Source organism: Colobus angolensis, unplaced genomic scaffold (genome assembly GCF_000951035.1).
Source record: "Colobus angolensis palliatus isolate OR3802 unplaced genomic scaffold, Cang.pa_1.0 Scaffold24, whole genome shotgun sequence".
Lineage (NCBI taxonomy): Eukaryota > Metazoa > Chordata > Mammalia > Primates > Cercopithecidae > Colobus > Colobus angolensis.
In genome coordinates, this window is record NW_012115599.1 from 12,436,719 (window position 1) to 12,458,349 (window position 21,631).

General features: G+C 41.9%; 1 protein-coding gene across 2 annotated transcripts in view; it reads right to left on the reverse strand.

Moving 5' to 3' along the window:
- ANKS1A (ankyrin repeat and sterile alpha motif domain containing 1A) overlaps positions 1-21,631 on the reverse strand; it is a 200,045-nt gene that overhangs the window by 103,671 nt on the left and 74,743 nt on the right. For both annotated transcript variants that reach the window (XM_011945402.1, XM_011945400.1), the window contains exons 2-8: positions 17,410-17,490; positions 14,282-14,438; positions 3,529-3,825; positions 2,684-2,759; positions 2,298-2,399; positions 2,096-2,197; positions 258-454 (exon numbers count right to left, since the gene is read on the reverse strand). In XM_011945402.1, the coding sequence (XP_011800792.1) occupies positions 258-454; positions 2,096-2,197; positions 2,298-2,399; positions 2,684-2,759; positions 3,529-3,825; positions 14,282-14,438; positions 17,410-17,490 (1,012 nt within the window). The remainder of the gene's footprint in view (positions 1-257; positions 455-2,095; positions 2,198-2,297; positions 2,400-2,683; positions 2,760-3,528; positions 3,826-14,281; positions 14,439-17,409; positions 17,491-21,631) is intronic.

Below are 21,631 nucleotides of genomic sequence, written 5' to 3' on the forward strand. Positions count from 1 at the left end.
GTAAAGATGCAAGCTGGTTATACTGAAAATTAAATCGGAAAAAATAAAACTCTACCTCAGTGTGATCTGTATAGTTTTAGTACACTCAGCAAGAGAGACCCAGCAGAGCCCCAAGAAGAAGAGGAGAACAAATGGGCTCCAGGCCTCGGAAACATGAGCTGGCACCAGGGATCATACTTCCTTTCCCTGTGCCCCATCACCTCACGGGCCAGCCTGCCAACACAGCCCCCAGGAGGTGCAGGCCCTGGGTCACATACAGGCCTCACTCCAGCAGGTTTCACTCCTGCTGCCTCAGCCTCCTTGTTTGTGGAGTCTCGGTCAGACGATCGCCCGCTGGCCATGCTGTCCAATGAATGGCAGGAGACAGCATTATATAGAGCTTCGTAGGGACCCTCTTCTTCAGCATTTGCGTCAAAATCGATAATCAGTTCAGTCACTGCTTTCTCCACGTCACCTGAGAGGAGGATAGAGGGCAAGAGAGTCACTAAAGGGGATCTGAATCTCAGGTTCCAACCAGTGCAGCAACCCAAAGCCTCTTTAGTTACCCGCGCTCACAAACACTAACTCAGAGCAAGAAAATGATTACTTTGTTCCATGGACAAGAATACGTATAGTTTCAGCTGTTCTTTATGCCCTGAGATCTAAACAGATTTTTCCCTAATTCAGTATGAAAAACCATTGACATCTGTAAGGGATACTCCCAAGACCTTTATAAAGTCCCAAAATACCTCAATACCATAATGACATTAACCCATAAAATATAGCAAGGTGTAATTGAAAAACTTAAGTTACCCTTTACATTCTTTAATAAAAGCCTCGACATGCTCAAACAAAATAGAGGATGGCAAAGGCTTTCTGAGCTGTTAGCCTGGCCTGTTAGATAACTATCAGCTTCGGAGCACCTGCAATCCAAACGTGTGACTCTGCAAAGTTACCAACTGTTAGAGCCCAGGCAACTCTGGGTTGCCTGTAAATAATCAAAACTATAAATGTAAAATCCTTGAAGAGGTTAGTGAACTACTAATCCCCTTACTAACAGATTATGAAGTTAAGAAAAAGAGTGTATGTGGGAGGAAGACAAAGACTCCACAGTACAGAGAGCTGGGCACCCTTTAGCGCTTATCTCCCTACACCCCTCTGGGAAATCCCTTTCCCTTTTTCACTTTTAGCTTTGTTCTGTTTTTCTAGCCTTCTTTATTGTGATCTATATTTGGGGAAAGGTGTCAGTCTTTATTCTATCTTTGTATTCATCATATTAAGGACCCAAAAGTTTGCTAAATGCATCTGAAAAGGTGGATCCTGACTCCTGATAGTTAGGCTGGACTCCCTAAGCTCCCATCCAGACCACATTTGTTGCTCATATGTTATATTATCAAAATCTGCCATGTACCCACCTACCAATCAGATGATACTCATTAAATATTGGCCAGGCACAGTGGCTCATGCCTGTAATCCCAGCACTTTGGGAAGTTGAGGCAGACAAATCACGAGGTCAGGAGTTCAAGACCAGCCTGGCCAACACGGTGAAACCCTGTCTCTACTCAAAATGCAAAAAAATTAGCTGGGCATAGTGGTAGGTGCCTATAATCCCAGCTACTCAGGAGGCTGAGGCAGGAGAATCACTTGAACCCAGGAGGCAGAGGTTGCAGTGAGCTGAGATCACACCACTGCACTCCAGCCTGGGCGACAGAGTGAGACTCTGTCTCAGAAAAAAAAAAAAGAAATTATTACTAGTCAACTATGCACAAGGCACTACATTGTGATTATGTGTTAGAAAAAGAAGGTTTCACTGATATTTGAGTTCATCTTGAGATGATCCTCCCTACTACACATCCCTGAATAGATCTCATAGAGCCAACTGGAAAAGTAGAGGCTAAAATAAAGTAGGAAAGAAGAGGCCCACAGTCAAAAGCATAAACTACGTCCAATAAAACTTCATATAGTAGTTGGCAAAAAATGAACTGAATATAAACTTACTAAGTACTCACAACCCCCCAAAATTGTTATTTAAATTAAGATTTTTCCATTCTGCCCATGAATGTTCAACTCTTTCCAAGCTGAGCACCCCTTTAATGATAGGGGAGAGTTGCCTTACCCTGAGACTTCTGTGATATGGAGTCCATACTGGAGATGGGAGGTGGCTGGGGTGGGGGGGTCTTATCTACTTCTTTTGCACTTCTTTTTCCAGTCATGTGATCTACATGGCAAGATTAAAAAAAAACTGCTGCACCAAATACAAATGCCTTGGTTCAATTCATGTGTCCCCTGGTCACCCAGACAGGGAGAAAGGAGGATACCTTCAATTAATGCTGCTATCTGCTGGCTCTTTTGAGAAGGCAGTTCCCGAACAGTGTCTAGGGCAGTCAGTCCACGGTTATCTTTTATGTTGACGTCAATTCCTAGAAAGGCACACCAGGTGGACCAGGGGAGTGAGCACTTTCAAGCCAGCCTCCAAGAGGTCAAATTTTAGGACATTTAACGCTGTCAGCAGTATGGCCAACATTTTTCATCCAAAGCCATTTAATCCAGCTATTCAAGAATAGTTTACACACTTGTACTCAACCAGTGCAGATACACGTACATTGAGTTCAAACACGGCCAGCAAAACTCCCCCTAGGGGATGAGGGAGAAACAATCCCAACCCTGGCATGCTGTGTAGACAAGAGCGCTGCCGACCTCTCACCTGCGGCCAGCAGGATTTGCACCACATCGGTCTTGCCAAACAAAGCAGCCTCATGCAAAGCACTGCCCATCTCCGTCTGGAAAGCAAACAAGAGCGCAGAGCAGGATGTCATCAGAACGGTTTGGTGCGGCTTCACATGACAAAGGGGACACAGACAAGAAAGGACACAAAATAAAACAAACCACACAAAGCCCTCTGTCATTATCTTTCCAGCTTTTCTTGTGTGGATTCCAAAACCATGATTGCGGCCCATACACCAAGGCCATGTCTGTGCCACCAGCAGGTCACATGTGAATAACTGAACAGTTACTCTTAGAGCCATCTACTGGTGAAATGCCTCAGAACTCTACCTTCCTGGGTGGAAGGAGTAATGAGAAGAAAAGTACAAGAGAAACACTCTCACTTCAAATGTGGTTTCGTCAACACAAAACCTAAGGAATCATTCATCTGAATGGGAGAGGCCAACAAAGAAAGGAAACGTGGCATTTCTTGCTGGCAACGTCAAGCTGATGAGACTTTGGAGGTGCTAAATGGTGGCAGTGGGAACACATGGATAGGAAGATAATGAAACTTTTCTGGTTTTGAGAGCCAGTCCATAAGCACATCTTTTCAGGGTTTAATGACTACGGATTACCCCCTGAAAAGAAACAAAAAAATAATAGACTTGCTTGAGGAGTTCATTTGTTTTTGAAGTGTCACATTAAAATGAGTCAGCAAAAGGAAGCATTTGAAACATGATGTGAAACGTGCTAAGTAAAGAGCACAGCCCAGCAGCATGGTCCTTGTGCCTTCTGCAAAATGACTGAGTCTCTTGAGATTGGAGGAGCCCCCACCCGCCCCACTACCTGGTAGTTGCTGTCCATGCCAGCATCGAGGAGGACCTGGACCACGGCTTTGTGGCCATTCCTTGCTGCCAAGTGCAGAGGCGTGTGCTTCTTAGTGTTGCAGCTCAAGAGGTTGGGGTGTGCATTAAGGAGCATTTTCACCACCTCCAGTCGCCCGTACAGTGCTGCCAGGTCCAAAGGGGTCTCAAATTTGTTGTTGCGCATGGTGGGGTCCGTCAGCTCCTCTAAGAGCACCTTCACCACCTCTGTGTGGCCATACTGTGCTGCACAATGCAGGGCCGTCTCGTTGTCATTGTTCTAAAGGGTTAACAAGCAGATCACATCAGAAAGGTGACTGGCAGACAGGCACCTGACCAGGACAACCACACGTAAAACCACTGAAATTTAAATGAGAAAAATAGCAGCGATACTTGGGGGCTAATAAAAGTTGGAATCCAGGCATATTCCCCCACAAACAAGACTGACTGGTCTAATCAGCGACACCTTCCCCCAGTGACTGTGAGAAGGGAGAAGTCATCTCTTAAACACTGGCAATCCCCTGTGTGCCATGAAGGAAGGGTCTCCAGGTTGTAAGGAGAGTGAACAAGAAAATGTGGCAGGCATTTGGTAGAAGCCCTGGCAAGATAAATACCAATATCATCACTGCTATTATTTCAGTTTAAACTTCAAATGGTTTTACAATTTGTATGTATTCAACCCTTTGGTTCTGATTCTGGATTTGTCAACCATCCACTGCCTTACACATAAGCTTTTTAACAAAAGTTTTTCATCTGCATAGCTTCTTGCATGCAAATCAATCAGCCAACAGTGAAAGTAACATAGCAGACTAAAAATCGCCCAAGGTATCAGCCAAAAGCCATTTCCAGGGAAAGGGGGCACCCGGGCTTAGTCACAGAGAAATAGGGGACCCTGACGCTGCACTGTGCTTACTCCAGGAGCCTGCACCAAGCAACGCATGCAGTATCTACTTCATCAAAATGGCAGCCAGCACAGGAAGATGTTTCTTACGTAAGAAAGAGGCAAACGCTGGCATGTTTTGTGTGAGAGGTGCAAAATATTCAGATGTAATATTGCTATCAATTCAAGCTCACAACCCACGGTCCTCTAATGGCAATTTTGTTTCAAACTACAGACAGAATTTGGGATAAAATGGGAGAATTGTGTGCTTTATCAACCATCAGAAGCAAAATATTAGTCATTCCAATTATGCTTTTACTACTGACAATGTCTAATTAGAGCAGAAATAAAGTAAGTCCCATGACCTCTCCTTTTTGAGAAGCACTGATAAAAATAATTCTCCCACAAGATTTTGAGATTCCTAAATTTATCCAGGAGGCTTCTGCTACTTTTGGGAAAGAAAGCTTAAGAGGGGCTTTGTCAGTCAAGTCAATATTGTGCACCTTTCAGTGGTCAAAAGGTCGAAATTAAATGTTTCTGCAATTGCTTTAATTCTATTCATAACACTAAAAGTAATGGATTAGGAGTTACCCAAACATGCATATGCAATTCCATCTGCTTTTGATCTGGCATTTGACTGCATCATTTTTTCCAACTATACCAAGTATACCAGAAAGATCCATAGCTGCTGGGAGCAAGCCCCCAAAAGGTGAGGACGATGGCAAAGAAAAATTTTTACATGAAATAAGGACAGAAAAAGTAGTAGCAGAACACATGCAAAGACAAATGCACACAAATAAACAGAGGATGCAGAGGAAGCTGCACTGAGCTCAAACACAACTCAAGGAGAGCAGCTGCCAGGAAAGTGCTGACAGCCTTCGCTGGCCAAAGGATACAGCCAGCCTGCCAGCCACAGCCCCCTATAATATGACTGGGCCCTAAGGGGCAAATTTCATGTAACATAAAAGTCTGGAGGAAGGGGAAATGCTGGGCAGAAAGCAAGTCTTTGAGGTCCTCCCTGTGCCAAACAAACCTTTTAGGATACCCATTTGGAAGACCTATTTCCTATTAAGCTATGGCATGAGTTTCCTAAGCAAACTTAGAGCTGTCCCTTCAGTTTCTCTCTTTTTTAACCCAACATTTCTCTGGTTGATTATCACTTTCTCTTGATGAACCAACACCATTAACAAAAACTCATAGGATCTTTCTATGGAGTAATTCTGGGGCAGAGTAGTAACCCAAAGAAGTTTAAAAGGATTCTCCAGGTTGTACATCTCAAGATGAGTGTGATAGAAAGAGCCATGAAAGTCAGCTTATTCATATTAAAACTCCAATCCAGAAAAACTATTTACTCTGAAGGAAATACTACTGTCTCTTTTAGATCCAAGTTGTCTCCCAAGAAACAGAATAAATTGTCCTTCGTTTTATAAAAAGTATGCCATTAGGGCTAAAGAACTGTAAAAGTCTAAACCATCCAGCAAAGAAAAAAAAATCTTCTCTATTTCTTCTTTGCCAGAATGAAAGTAGCTCTCACAAAGCTGCCCTGCTAAAGGCAAGGTCATAATCACTACTGGCAAACTTCCTGCCTCATGTTAAAAATACATCTCTGCAGAAAGTTACACTCATAGTCACAGTACAGGGAGCATCTTACTTAGGTTTCAGTCATGCCAGACATGGTCTGGTAACTATAATACCCAAGTTTCTTGTATCTATGGTGATCACATCCACCACTGACACAAGCCATCACAATAAGTTCTTATTATTGTAGGCTTTTTGAGCCTGACAACCATCAGGGCAAGAACTATCAGTGACTCTCAAACTGGCTTCATTTTGGAATTACATGGGAGCTTAAAAATAACCTGTAGGAAATCCAACCTCACACTTGCCAAAGTAGCACCTCAGAGGGTAAGGCCCAGGAAACTCTTATTAACTGGTTAATACACTGACAAGAAAAGGAAGGATTCTAAGGAGCAGCACAGATTCCTGATCATCTGGAATGTTTCCCCGTCACACCTTCCAAATCTCACTACAGGTATTCACAATACCTCCAGGGTTCCCAGAATCCTATTACTACGAATCTGGACTGAGAAAAGTGAGTGAGAGGAAATAGCCCAAATTTTCCCCAATGCTTTTGCACAAATTCTCCATTCCTACCCATCTTAAGACCCACTTCTGGCTGGGTGTGGTGGCTCATGCCTGTAATCCCAGCACTTTGGGAGACCGAGGCGGGTGGATCACGAGGTCAGGAGATAGAGACCATCCTGGCAAACATGGTGAAACCCTGCCTCTACTAAAAATACAAAAAATTAGCCAGGCGAGGTGGTGGGCGCCTGTAGTCCCAGCTACTCGGGAGGCTGAGGCAGGAGAATGGCATGACCCCAGGAGGTGGGGCTTGCAGCGAGCTGAGATTGCACCACTGCACTTCAGCCTGGGCGACAGAGCAAGACTCTGTCTCAAAAAAAGAGAAGTATAGGCCCTAGAAAAACATACCATAATGGGAAGAAAGGAAAAACTAAGTCTGAGATTGAGAGGACACAGGAGAAGCATGAAAGCAAGTCCATCACGTGGAAGAAGAGTTAGATTTATTCTGTACTGTTCTGGAAAGCAGAACTCTGATCCAAAAAAATGGAAAGTTTAGGAAGATAGATGCCAATCAAACTTAACAAACCAAAACTCAACAGAATCCAAAAACAGGCTGCCAAGTAGTAATGAGTTCTGCTTGTTATTAGGGAAAACAAGCAAATAATTAGAATAAGGGGTAGAGGGACACCTTTCAAATGATAAAAAGATACCTGCTCTACATGGAAAGTTGGCCTAAATTGGTGGTTTTAAAATCAGTTTTATTTTGGAATTACATGGCAACAACAACAAAAAAAATGTTACTAGTAGGTCCAACCCCAGATTTGCAGGCACCGACTTCAGCAATCAATCATAATCATCAAGAATGAGACAAACCAATGTCATGTGCCTTGTTGATGTAAGGCACTAAAAAGGACATAATACCACTTCTGTGATGCTCCTGCCAAAAATGTACACCCAGAATCTAATCATGAGGAAATATCAAACAAAGCTAAACTGAAAGATAGTATACAAAACAACTGCCCTGTGCCCTTAGTCGGCCGGGCGCGGTGGCTCAAGCCTGTAATCCCAGCACTTTGGGAGGCCGAGACGGGTGGATCACGAGGTCAGGAGATCGAGACCATCCTGGCTAACACCGTGAAACCCCATCTCTACTGAAAAATACAAAAAATTAGCCGGGTGTGGTGGCGGGCGCCTGTAGTCCCAGCTACTCGGGAGGCTGAGGCAGGAGAATGGCGTGAACCCGGGAGGCGGGGCTTGCAGTGAGCTGAGATCCGGCCACTGCACTCCAGCCTGGGGGATAGTGCGAGACTCCGTCTCAAAAAACAAACAAACAAACAAACAAACAAACAAAAAAAAAACCATCCAAGTCATGAAAGGCTAAGAAAGGCCAAGGAACTGTTCCATACTATTAATATGTATGCTCCTGGACTGGATTCTCAATCATAAAAAAAATTGCTCTAAAGGGCATCTTTGAGACAACTGGTAAAATTTGAACATAGATTCTATATTAGATAGCGATATTGTATCAATATTCAATTTTCCAAATGTAATAAATGTATTGTGGCTTTATAAGTGAATGTCCTTGTTCTTAGGAGATTTAGGTCAAACAACTAACTAATACCAAAACGGATGTGTTTAGGATTAAAGGGTCATAATGTCCATGACTTAATATCAAATATTTCATCGGTGACAACAATTAATGCATACATACACACACACACACACACACACACACACACACACAGAAAGAGAGAGAAAAAAAGGAAAGGTAGCAAAATGTTAACACTGGAGTATCAAGAAGAGTGTACTATAGTTCAGGGCATTATTCTTACAACTTCAAGTTAGAAGTTTTTTTTCTTTTTAAATGAAAAGTTTTTTAGAAGCTTGCCAGGTGATTCTAATGCAACCGGAAAGGTTGATTACATTTGGAAGCAACTGGTCTAGATAAAATTTCAAGTCCTTTTCCGTTCTAAGACTGTGAAATAATTTTAAATGTACAAAAAAAATAGATGTGCCCTAATATTAATTTGATTGTTGCTCGTTTTATGATACTCAGACTAAGGAAGAATTGTTAAGAGGGGGAAAATAGCAATTTTCATTTGGCTGGTTTAAACCGACTTGTTGAAAAAGGCCCCAAATGTCGAAGAAGAATATGAAAGCTCCTAAAAACTACTCGTGCTCCCAAAACAAGCCATCTGAGACTTCTTAATTTGTACAGATGCCTCACAGAACTTAGCACTCAAAAGTACTTTAAGAAAACAATTCCTAGACATAAGACAGATCCATAAAAATCCACTGAATCAGAATAAAACCTAAGGAGATCAGTTTTTGGGTTTTTTTTTTTTAGATGGAATCTTCTCTGTCATCCAGGCTGGAGTGCACTGGCGTAACCTTGGCTCTCTGCAACTTCTGCTGCCCGGGTTCAAGTCATTCTCCTGCCTCAGTCTCCTGAGTACCTGGGATTACAGGCATGTGCCACCACGCCTGGCTAATTTTTATAATTTTAGTAGTCACGGGGTTTCATCATGTTGGCTAGGCTGGTCTTGAACTCCTGACCTCAAGTAATCCACCAGCCTCAGCCTCCCAAAGTGCTGGGGTTACAGGGGTGAGTCACCATGCCCGGTCAAGGGAGGTGAGATTTGAATCAGCTCAAGAATGGTTTGCATTCTCGGCACAATCCAAACAGCTTACCTCTCTGTCTCTCTCTTCTTCTTCTTCTTCTTCTATTATTATTTTTGAGACAGGGTCTCACTCTGTTGCCCAGGAGACAGTGATCACTGCTCAATGCAGCCTCAACCTCCTGGGCTCAAATGATCCTCCCACCTCAGCCTCCCGAGAATTTGGGATACAGGCATGTACCACTATGCCTGGCTAATTTTTTATTTTTTTCTAGAGATGGGATCTCATTACGTTGTCCAGGTTGGTCCCAAATTCCTGGGCTCAAGCAGTCTTCAGTCTTGGCCTCCCAAATTCTGGGATGACAAGTGTGAGCCACTACACTGGCCACCTTTACATTTTTTTTTTTTGAGTCTCACTCTGTTGCCCAGGCTGGAGTGTAGTGGCACGATCTTGGCTCACTGCAACCTCTGCCTCCTGGGTTCAAGCGATTCTCCTGCCTCAGCCTCTCAAGTAGCTGGGATTATAGGCACATGCCACCACATGCAGTTAATTTTTATATTTTTAGTGGAGACGGGGTTTCGCCATGTTGGCCAGGCTGGTCTTGAACCCCTGACCTCAGGTGATCTGCCAGCCTCAGCCTCCCAAAGTGCTGGGATGACAGCTGTAATCTCAGCATCCGGCCTCAGCTTTACTCTTAATGTGGTTTGCAACAATAGGCCTTTCAGGGTAGAGGCTAAGGGAATTATTTCCAAAGAAAGAAGTATGTTCTTACTACTTTTAAACTAATTTTATTTTATATGTGCAAAATTAAGGGATAGGAAAATGTACTTCCAAGAACCAAAGTCTTACCCTTTATCAAAGCTTTATAAGCTCACTACACTAACCACTGTTGGGAAAACAATCACTTCAAGTTTCCTCCCCATAAAAGAAAACTCTGAATAGACTAACTGAATTATGTTTCATTAAGTGTCATCTACTAGTAACAAAAACAGATTCCAAAAATGCCTTTGCAGAAATACATTATATATACTTTAAAAAATTAGCATCTCAAATATTACTAGTTACCAGATATTTTTACTTTATATATGTTATCTTAAACTCCAAAACAATCCAGCAAGGTAGATGGCAGTGCCACATTTTACAAAAGAGGAAACTGAGGTTCAGAGAAATCAAGTAACTTGCTCAAGTCAACAAAACTACTAAGTCACATCCCAGAACTTAAATTCTGGTCTGACAATGAAAGCCTATGACTTATGAGTTTTCCACTCTACTACTCTACTTCCAAAACAAAAAACAAAAAAACTAAGATAAGAGTATCTTCCTATTCTGAAGACTAGAAAACAGAATACAGAGAGCAGGCCAATCACTGCACTTCAGTCTGGGCAACAGAGGGAGACCCTTTCTAAAATGAAAGAAAGAAAGAAAGGAAAGGAAAAGGAAAGGGAAGGGAAAGGAAGGGGAAGGAGGTAGGAAAGAGTACGCCAAAACAAAGCTGATGTGCTCCACTACCCTAAGGTCAAACTGCTTCTCTACCATTAAGACCCAACAGCTGAACAAAATCTCCCACAGGGCCTTCCCAGGTCCAGCCCATAGGGGGCTTCCTTTGCTAAATCACTATTTCTCAAAAGCATGGAATACCTGCCTTGTGTTTGGAAACATACAGAAGTACCTCATGTTTCTCTTCCCCAAGGCAGCTGTTTCCAGAGCAAGGAAAAGGTAGCTAATGTGGATAATGCCGTGTCTTGAGCACACTCCAGACTGTTGCCAAAAAACAAACTTCATCTGAATAAAATCTTTGACCAAAACCAGCGGGTGAGAGCACCAAGGAAAGAGGCTAACACCATCACCCAATGAACAAGCTCTGCTGCTCAGATGTGGTAAAGGCTGAGGGGCAGACAGGGCTGGCCTGTTCATCACCAGGCCCATCAAACTACGCTTTGTCCCAGCCTCATGGGGAAGGAGACTAAGGCAGGTGCCCACCTTGGTCCTGCAACATCGTTTCCTATTTTAGAACCCTTCCTGGGTCAAGAGTGATCAAGCAGAGAGAAGCTAATGGCTGGAGATACTGGGTGTGGTTTTAAAGCATCAGGCAGAGATGCACAAACTCCAGGAAATCAGAGAGAGGTATGCAAACGCTTTTAAAGGAATAAAATGGATCACGCTTGTCCTTTCCTCCACATCTCCACCATTAGCTATTGAAACCTGAAAATCAGATTCCATTTCAAAAGACAAATAGAAAGTAGGCTAAAAATAATTTTTTAATTCCAAGAAGTACAACTGAATCATTTTTTCTATGCTTATTTAAAAAGTAAGATAATTTGACATCTCTTAACTACATTTAAAAAATTTTAAGAATCAAAATTGTAAATTAAGTATGTAATATGGTCCCTTTTATTTCCCCATTCCTGCCATTTCAAATATTCCAGAAAAAACCACCCACCATTTCCCAAATTAGTATGGGTTTTAAAAATAAAGTCAAAACCCAATGCAGCTGCATTTTCCCATTCCCAGACAAGCCAAAAGCAGATGGGCTGAAGCAGACAACAGTCAGCGTGATGAGGAGGAGCCTGAGTGGACAAGAGTAGAAGCGAAGAGGACCAAAGAGGAGGTACAGCTTGGAGAAATGATGCAGAGAATTCCTGGCAGCAAAGTACACACCTTGGCATTGATATAAGGGTCAAAGGGGCCGTACTTTTTGAGTTCTTTGATCTCAAGAGCATTCTACAAAAAGGAGAGGAAAAGAAAAAGTGATGACAAAATGGATGAAATATATCAAAGCAATACACAGCCCTGAGGGAACCCAACCCTAGAACTTGAATCTGCCCTCTGGATGCCTCAAAGGGAAGTTAATAAGAAAGACAACCTCCAGGGCACCTTACTCTTACCCCGCTTTAATCTAAGCATCCTACTGGAACCCCATTAATGGTTTTAAAATGAAACCATATAGTACTTGTAACCACTAGCTAGATCCATTAAAGTCTTCAAGCCACTGCAGACATCTTGCCCAGCTCCTGCCCACCCACCTGCCTACCAGATACTCAAAGCACTGGGCTGGGGTCCCACCTATCAACTGATACTCCAGGCAGGAAGCAGCTGTGAGCAGGTTAAGCTAGCACACTCAAGTAGCTCAAAAATCCAAGCAGCTGTGTTTCAAGGCAAACGTGAGCAAACAGGATTAGAAATGGTTGCTGAACATTTCTTAAATGAGAAGGACTTTAATGGGTGACCAGTGTTTCCAACGTTGAAGAATATTAGTTACAAGCAAACTTCATTATGCATTTCCTCCAGAGAAGAGACATGACCCCTTTAGCTAGGAGGAATAAAATTGCACTTAGATTCTAAAGAGGTAATTCTAAACAGATACTTTTCATTCCCAAATGTTATAAACAAACATCCTCATTGATGATTTCAAATGTCTGTTGTTTACCTACCCAAAAAATACAGCCCAAAAGGGGAAAGGAAGGCTGATTAACAGTTATATACACACCATCTCCAAATCAAAGAGATTTGGGAGCACTATATTAATTTTCTCATGTCTCAGAATGAAGCTGCCCTTCTCAGAATCAAAGTCATGCTCTTAACAGCTAACTGCAAACTGCATGAGTCTCCTGACAGATGGACTCGCCAGGATAATTTCCTATTTTTTGAGAGAAAACCTTGATCTAATCCTACAGGTAATTTAACAATCCCCTCTCGGCAACGTCATTAGAAAAACAGTCCCTAAGCTTACTGAGAAACATCAACATCTCCCTCCTTCAAGGAACTGAGAAGAGTATCTACTTCAGTTCAGAGCAGAGAGAGGAAAGGGGAGAACGGCTTATCATGTAAGGAATGCCCGTCTCCTCTCAAACTGGCACACAACCTCCAACTCAAATAACAGCGAGTTGTGTTTGTAAGAGGCTTGTTTAAAACTTGCATAATCCAAGTACAATTTTTTCCAAAAATATAAATGTAAAAAAGAGGAAGTATATTCTCAGAGTAACTAAATCCATGGCCATTATAAGGTTATTTTTGCTCAAATCCTGCCTTTTTCATTTTCTAAGAATCATCTCTGCTTTTTCAAAGCATGCTCATTCGGAGGACATCATGGAAATGATCTTCATTCCACTGAATCACTTCTGCCCTCCACTCACATGTTTTTGATTTGTGAGTTCACTTTTTGGTACTTGCATGAGTACTTCTACTGCTGCAAGTTCTGATGTATGTAAAACAACAGCATGGTTTACACAGTACTGACAAACACTGGGAAAGTTACACTGCCATGTCAAAGGCATAAACACAATTTATTTTTGAGACAGGGTCTCACTCTGTCACCCAGGCTGCAGTGCAGTGACATAATCATGGCTCACTGCACCCTCAAACTCCTGGGCTTAAGTGATCCCCCGCTCCCGTCTCAGCCTCCTGAGTAGCTGGGACTACAGGTGTGTGCCACCACATCTAGCCTTTTTTTTTTTTTCTTTTTTTAAAATTTTTTATAGAGATGGGGTCGGGGAGATGGGGGTGCTTCACTGTGTTGCTTAGGCTGGTCTCAAACTCCTGGCCTCCTGGCCTCAAGCAATTCTCCTGCCTCAGCCTTCCAAAGTGCTGGGATTACAGGCATGAGCCATCACAACTGGCCTACAGTTAATTAAGCTCACCAGCTTGAAAATGACTCCATGTAATTTTGTAGGATTTGCATTATTTCAAATTTTGCACATGAAGTGAGTACGGTTGGCCCTTCATATCCACAGGTTTCCATCCATGGTTGGTAAATCTGCACATGTGGAACCCACAGACAGAGAGAGCTAATGTTACTTTGCCATTTTACATAAAAGACTTGAGCATCCTTGGATTTTGGTATCTATGGGGAGGTCCTGGAAACGAAGGGCTGACTGCGTATGCATTTTTTATTCTAGTACTATTGCAAATATGCATGACTCAAATGCATATAAAATACATCCTCATAGTATAAGATCTACTAAGAAGAGTATAACTGGGAAGAGGGGAGTCACATTTAGGGTATGGAAGAGGTGGTTCCATGCTAAGGAACTGATTATCAAAAAAACAAATGAAGAGCTGGTTCTCTGAGATTTGAATTATGGGGCTAAGATGGTGACAGGGTTGCCACATCTGGCTATAGCTGAATGGAGGGAGGAAAGCCTCCCTTCCTTCCAACCTGTTCATTGACTCTGGTGTGTGAAGGCCCTTGATGGATGAGCAACCGCACTATCTGGGCATCTCCTTTCCAAGCTGCCAAATGCAGAGGGTAGCAGCCTTTCGAGTCAGCCACGTTGGTCAGTGCATCGTTCCTCAGAAGAACCTCGACCACATCCCTAGAAGGTAAAAATCAATCATGAGTTGGTAGAACTCAGGAGTCTTTCCAGCTAACAGCTCTTTACACGTGTATGGCACAAAGCCTTTTCACAGATATATTTCATTTGGCTCCTGTGTCTCTACCTGAGCTCACCGCCCAGGCTTTTCCTTTTATTCCAAGAGCTACTTGTACAGCTGATGATACGCAGCTGAACCACCTTGAGCCATGCTATACTGACTCATCACCTCTCTGTTTAGGCTTTCTTGGTAATCTATTTTCTACTACTTTGAAAATGTCTGGGCCGGGTACGGTGGCTCAAGCCTGTAATCCCAGCACTTTGGGAGGCCGAGGCGGGTGGATTCGAGACCAGCCTGGCCAAGATGGTGAAACCCCATCTCTACTAAAATACAAAAATTAGCCAGGTACAGTGGTAGGCGCCTGTAGTCCCATCTACTCGGGAAGCTTTGGCGGGAGAATCACTTGAACCTGGGAGGCGGAGGTTGCAGTGAGCCGAGATAGTGCCATTGCACTCTAGCCTGGGTGACAGAGTGAGATTCTATCTCAAAAAAAAAAAAAAGAAAATGTTTGGACTCTTTGTCCAAACCTGTTTCCTTGTTTATGATGTTTAAACATCATTCAGGTGTTGAATTTACATAAAGGTAATCATATAAGACAAATATAATTAATCACCACATTATTCAGAGCATTTAGTGATGTAGGCGCTGAAAGCAGAGAGGTCAAGCAGAATAAAAGTTATTGCAGTCTGGGTGGAGTGGCTCACGCCTGTAATCCCAGCACTTTGAGAAGCCGAGGTGGGTGGATCACCTGAGGTCAGGAATTCAAGACCAGCCTGGCCAACATGGCAAAACCCCGTTTCCACCAAAAATAAAAAAATTAGCCAGGCGTGGTGGTGGATGCCTGTAATCCCAGCTACTCGGGAGGCTGAGGCAGGGAGAATTGCTTGAACCCGGGAGGCAGAGGTTGCAGTGAGCTGAGATTGCGCCATTGCACTCCAGTTTGGGCGACAGAGCAAGACTCTCTCTCAAAATCAATCAATCAATCAATAAAAAGTTACTGCAAAAGCAAGCCAGACACATATGTTATCATTTGATATCCCCAGAAAGAGGAACTTGCTTTTTTCCTGGTGACAGCACTAATTAAACAGATACCAGTATATAATTATCCCTAAGAATGTGAGGTCAAAGAAAATCCCCACTGTAAACAGAAACAGCATCTGGAAATGAACTTGGCTAACAAACTATAGTCATTTAAGTTCAAGATTCACTTTAATTCAGATTACCCCACTATATTTGGGAACAGTGTTCTCTATAGATTTCTTTTTAGCTATATCTAAGATGGCTACAGAAAAGGCTTAACGATTATATTCAGTATACTTTAGAAATGTTTAATGTTGAAGGAAACAACCATTGCCTCTTTCTGGTATGTTGGAGTTAGGGTGGGTCAAATATTGGACAAGTGACACAAAATACTCTAAGGGGGTGAGGGCTCTGGAGCTCCTTGCTCAGCAAAATCTAAAATGATTCCAATAATCCCTCCTCATAAAAACTACACTGGTGGCCGGGCACCGTGACTCATGCCTGTAATCCCAGCACTTTGGGAGGCCGAGGCGGGCAGATCACCTGAGATCAGGAGTTTGAGACAAGCCTGACCAACATGGTGAAACCCCGTCTCTACAAAAAATACAAAAATTAGCCGGGTGTGGTGGCAGATGCCTGCAATCCCAGCTACTTAGAAGTCTGGGGCAGGAGAATTGCTTGAACCCACAACGTGGAGGTTGCAGTGAGCTGAGATTGTGCCACTGCACTCCAGCCTGGGCAATAAGAATGAAACTCCATCTCAAAAAAAAAACAAAAGCAAAAACAAAAAAACTACACTGCTGCTACTTATTGCCTATAGTACTTCTTTTCCTTTAACACCTTCTATTTTGTTACACTCTGGTTTACATTCTTTGACATCCTGGCAAAACCACTCACTGTGCTCCCTGACAATGCCTGCCCCTTTGCTGAGCAATCTGAAAGGCAGTGCCCAATCACTTAAGCCCATGCCTTCTCTCTCAAATCCTCCCCAAAGCATGCCTTCTCCACGGAACGTTTCACACAAATCCCACCCAGTTCCTAATGACTTCTCTATACTCAGGAGAATTACATAGGCCATTTAATGTATTTTTTCCCCTTAAAAAGGGTTCTTATGTACAGGGCTAATTTTATGAGGAAAGAATGGCAGGCAAGAAGAGAGAGTAAATAAATAACTATTGAAACCAAAGACAGCTTTCTCATGACCACTCAATCTATTTTCAGTTTATTGAGCAGTTAGTTACCTAATAGATTCCCCCCCTTTATGTTCTGGCTGCCCCAAATTTGATCATCATACCTAGAACATTACGTAGCACTGGAACATTCCAGAGGGGAAAAGAACAAGCAGAAGAAAAGGTAAAACTTAACTCTTGGCTAAAGATTTTTTGGTGGGTGGGGTGGGGAAGGATGTTTAAATAACACATGAAAGAAAAACACAGAAATCCTGAATGAACTGAACTTAGGTTTGTTTTTCTCTGTTTTTCAGTGCCACCGCTTAGCAAACCTTTGTTTTGTTTTCATTTTTTAGAGATAGGGTCGTTCTGTCACCCAGGCTGGAATGCAATGGCACAATCATAGCTCTCTGCAGTCTCAAATTCCGGGGCTTAAGCAATCCTCCTGCCTTAGCCTCCTGAGTAGCTAGGACTTCAGGCGTGCTACCACGCCTGGTTAATTAAAAAAAAAAAATTTGTGTGTGGAGATGGAGGCTTGCTTTGTTGCCCAGGCTGCTCTCAAACTCAGTTTCATGTGATCCTCCCACCTCGGCCTCCCAAAGTGCTGGGATTACAGGCATGAGCCACTAAACCCAGCCAGCAAACTTTTCTAGAAAATGAAAAGGCAACATGAAGGCCTGGGTTCTGTAGGGTGAGGGCAGGGATGCAGTACATTGATACTTACTTATGGCCATTCAAAGCAGCATGGTGCAGGGGTGTGTAGCCAGTGCTGTCAACACAGTTCACATTTGGCCCTCTCCACATGCTATCAGGGAAAAAAAAAAGAGAGAGAGAGAGAGACATAGATTTCACAGACTGGAGTCACAAACCAAAGTTAGAGATAGCTAGCTAATTAGTAAAGATTTCTGTGTGGTGTTCAACCAGACCAGTTACTTCCAAATGACTCCTGATAATGTACAGCAGCTATACACTGCAGAGATGCATAGCATTGAGGGTACACTTCAATGGTTTGCTAAACAGAGTCAAGTGTCAAGACAACAGTGTCATCGCTTAAGAGTTTTTTCTTCTAGTACTCCCATGATTGCAAAAACAGCTCATTGAAAGGTCATCAAAGACAGAACAGGTATTGAGCAACCACTCCTGTGCTGGTGACTGAAGGTTTGAGAGAGACCTCAACACAGATCAGATAATCAAGATGAGTCGCCGAGCAAGGACCAAGATCAAAAAAGCACCAGGAGATGTGTCTTAAGATGAAAGAGACAATTTTGTCTTTCTTCTGTAAATATGTGTTATTAGTAATTAAAAAAAAAACAGAATATATAATCACAGTGTCTTATCTGACTTAAAAACACCATAGGAGGGAAGTTGAAATGTTACCTTACTTAATCCTGAAAGCCTTAGTTCTTATTTCTGTTTCTGCATTGGCCTTACTGCATTGACCAGAGTTTCTAAAATAATATCAAATAATCCTAAAAGCCTTAGTTCTTATTTCTGTTTCTGCAAACCTTACTGCATCGGCTAGAGCTTCTAAAAGAATATCAAGTAGCAGAGGGCAAACTTGTTTTGTTCCTGCTTCTAATAAAAATGCCTCCAATGGTTTGAGGTAGATACTCTGTAACTTGTAAAAGAAGCATCCTATTTTTTTTCCAAAAAGTGTTATTAGAGATAGTCAGTTAAATGTATTTTCTGCATATATGGAGATAATAGTTTTTCACATTTAACAACCTAATATGTTGTTATCAATAGGTTTCTTAATATTAAGCCATTCTTGGAGTAAACTTAATTGGCCATTTCCATTATAATTCTACTTGAGAGCATCTATTTGAGAGTAGATTACTTAGAATCTATATTCATAATTGAGGCTGGTTTAAAGTTCTTGCTTTTTGTGCTATTGTCACTGGATGATATCAGTGTTAGGTTTAGGTCACAGGTCAGCTGGGCAGCTGTCTACTCATTTCCATATTGAAGAATCAATGACAGGCCAGGTGCGGTGGCTCATGCCTATAATCCCAGCACTTTGGGAAGCTGAGGTTGGTGGATCAGTTGAGGCCAGGAATTTGACACCAGGCTGCCCAATGTGGTGAAACCCTGTCTCTACTAAAAATACAAAAACTAGCTGGGCATGGTGGCATGCTCCTGTAATTCCAGCTACTCAGGAGGCTGAGGTAGGAGAATTGCTTGAATCCGGGTGTTGGAGGTTGCAGTGAGCCAAGATCACACCACTGCACTCCAGCCTGAGAGACAGACAGAAACTGTCTCAAAAAAAAAAAAAAAAAAAAAAAAAAAAAAAAAAAGACAATGACAGAGCACTAAAATTACAAAGAATTACCAGTAAAACCATCTGAGCCCAGAGCCTGTATGCTCAGTGTTGGAAGCAATATTATTTATAAAATTTTGGCCGGGTACGGTGGCTCACACCTGTAATCCCAGCACTTTGGGAGGCCAAGGCGGGTGGATCACCTGAAGTCAGGAGTTTGAGACCAGCCTGACCAACATAGTGAAACCTGTCTCTACTAAAAATAAAAAAATTAGCCGGGCATGGTAGTGCACACCTGTAGTCCTAGCTACTCAGGAGGCTGAAGCAGGAGAATTGCTTGAACCCGGAATGCGGAGGTTACAGTGAGCCAAGATTGTGCCGCTGCACTCCAGCCTAGGTGACAAAGTGAGATTCGACCTCAAAATAAATAAATAATAAAGTAAAATTGTAGCAATAGGCATCAATAGACAAATTATGGTAACTGTAGTACAGAGTAGAATATCATATGCCAGTTATATGGCTATGTAATAAGAAAAAAAGATCATAATGTTAAGGAGAAAAAAGAAACAAAATTGTAAATATTATAGTCATAGCTCAGAAAGGATGAAATTTATCAGGATAGTAGATTAAGTGCACAAGTTTACTCTACCTCCTGCCTAAAGTTCTCTGAAGTGACAGAAAAGATATCCCACCCTACACAGATAGCTATAGACAGACTCACACCAAGAAAATTGTAAAAAGATACCATCAAGTAACCGGCAATGTTGAGGAATTACTAAAAGGCAGAAAGTAGACAAGGTCAGATCTACAGAGACACAATCTAGAAGAATGCAAATTAAAACATTCATTGACAAAAATGAACATAATGACATCATCAAGTGTTTCTAAAGATTAGGAAAATAAGCAATCTTAAACACCACTGGTATAAGTTTAAACTGGTAAATTCCTTTGGGAAGATAATTTGGCACCATTGATCAAAACCAAAAATAGGATTCACTTTGAGGCAGCAATTCCACTTACAGGCAACTACCCAACAGAGATACTTATACATGTGCACAAAGACACATGCTGGTAACCGGATTGCTTCATTGTAAGAGTTGAAAACTAAAAACTTAACGTCTATCCATAGGCAAGCAGTAAAATATTAGGTATACTCATAAAATAAAATACTACATAACCATCAACAACAACAGTAATAACAAAGGAAAGAAAACAAATTGAACCTTTAAGGCCTGACATGGAAAGATTTCCCAAGACATACTGTGTCACAAGAAAGCGACAGAAGAAGTCATTGTATAATACACACCACTGTAAATGGATGGTGACTGGAAGAGCACTCACCAAATGCTGACTGTGCTCACCTCTGGGGAAGGAAATCTGTGTGTTAGGGAGCATTGCAGATGATGGAGACAGACTTTCCTACTGCACTCTGTATTCTACCACAGTTTAAAACACTTACAGTGAGAATCTATTCACATAGTGCTTTTATAATAATAATAATATTGTAAAAGAAATGGCGGAATCATCTGTGCACGAGGAAAAGAAGAAAAAAAAGTCAAAATGTTAATAAAATACAGCTGTATATGGGTGACAAGCCACTTTAATGAGCATGCAGATATTAGGTTTACAATCTTAAGATATATTCTAAGTAGGAAAAGTGGGCTTCTGTACAGCAAAGGAAACCGCCAGCAGAGTAAAAAGACCACCTATGGAATAGGAGGAAATATTTGCAAACCATACATCTGCTAAGAGGGTTAATATCCAAAACATACAAAGAACTCAAAACAACTCAATAGCAAGAAAGCAAATAACCTGACTGAAACATTGGGCAAAAGATCTGAACAGACATTTCTCAAAAGACGACATACAAATGGCCAAGAGGTATATGAAAACATGCTCAAATCACTAGTCATTACAGATATGCAAATTAAACCAAAATGACAGATCACCTCATGCCTATTAGAATGGCTATTACCGAAAAGACAAAAGCTAAGTGTTAGCAAGGATGTAGAGAAAAGAGCACCCTTGCACACTGTTGGTAAAAACAAAAATTAGTACAGCCATTTATAGAAAACAGTACGAAGTTCCTCAGAAAATTAAAACTAAAACTACCATATGAACCAGCAATTGTACTACTGGGTATATCCAAAGGGAGTAAAATCAGTACATGGAAGAAATATCCGCACTTCCATGCTCACTGCAGCATTACTCACAGTAGCTGAGATATGGAACCAACCTACCTGTCCATCAATGGACAAATGAATAAGAAGATGTGGTATATATAAACAATGGCATATTTTCCTTAGGAAAGGAAGGAATATCCTGTCATTTGTAATAACATTCATCAACCTAGAGGACATTATGGTAATAAAATAAGGCAGGCACAAAAAGACAAATACTGTATAATTTCACTTACATATGGAATCTAAAAATGTTGAACTCACAGAAGCAGAGAGTAGAACGGTGGTTACTAGGAGCTGGAGGGGGTGATGTTGGGGAGATGTTGGTCAAAGGAACAAAATTTCAGTCAGGAGGGATAAATTCAAGAGATCTACTGCACAATAAGGCAATTATGCTTAACAACAATGTATTATAATCTTAAGAATTGCAGCCGGGTGTGGTGGCTCATGCCTGTAATCCCAGCACTTTGGGAGGCCAAGGCAGGCGGATCACCTGCAGTCAGGAGTTC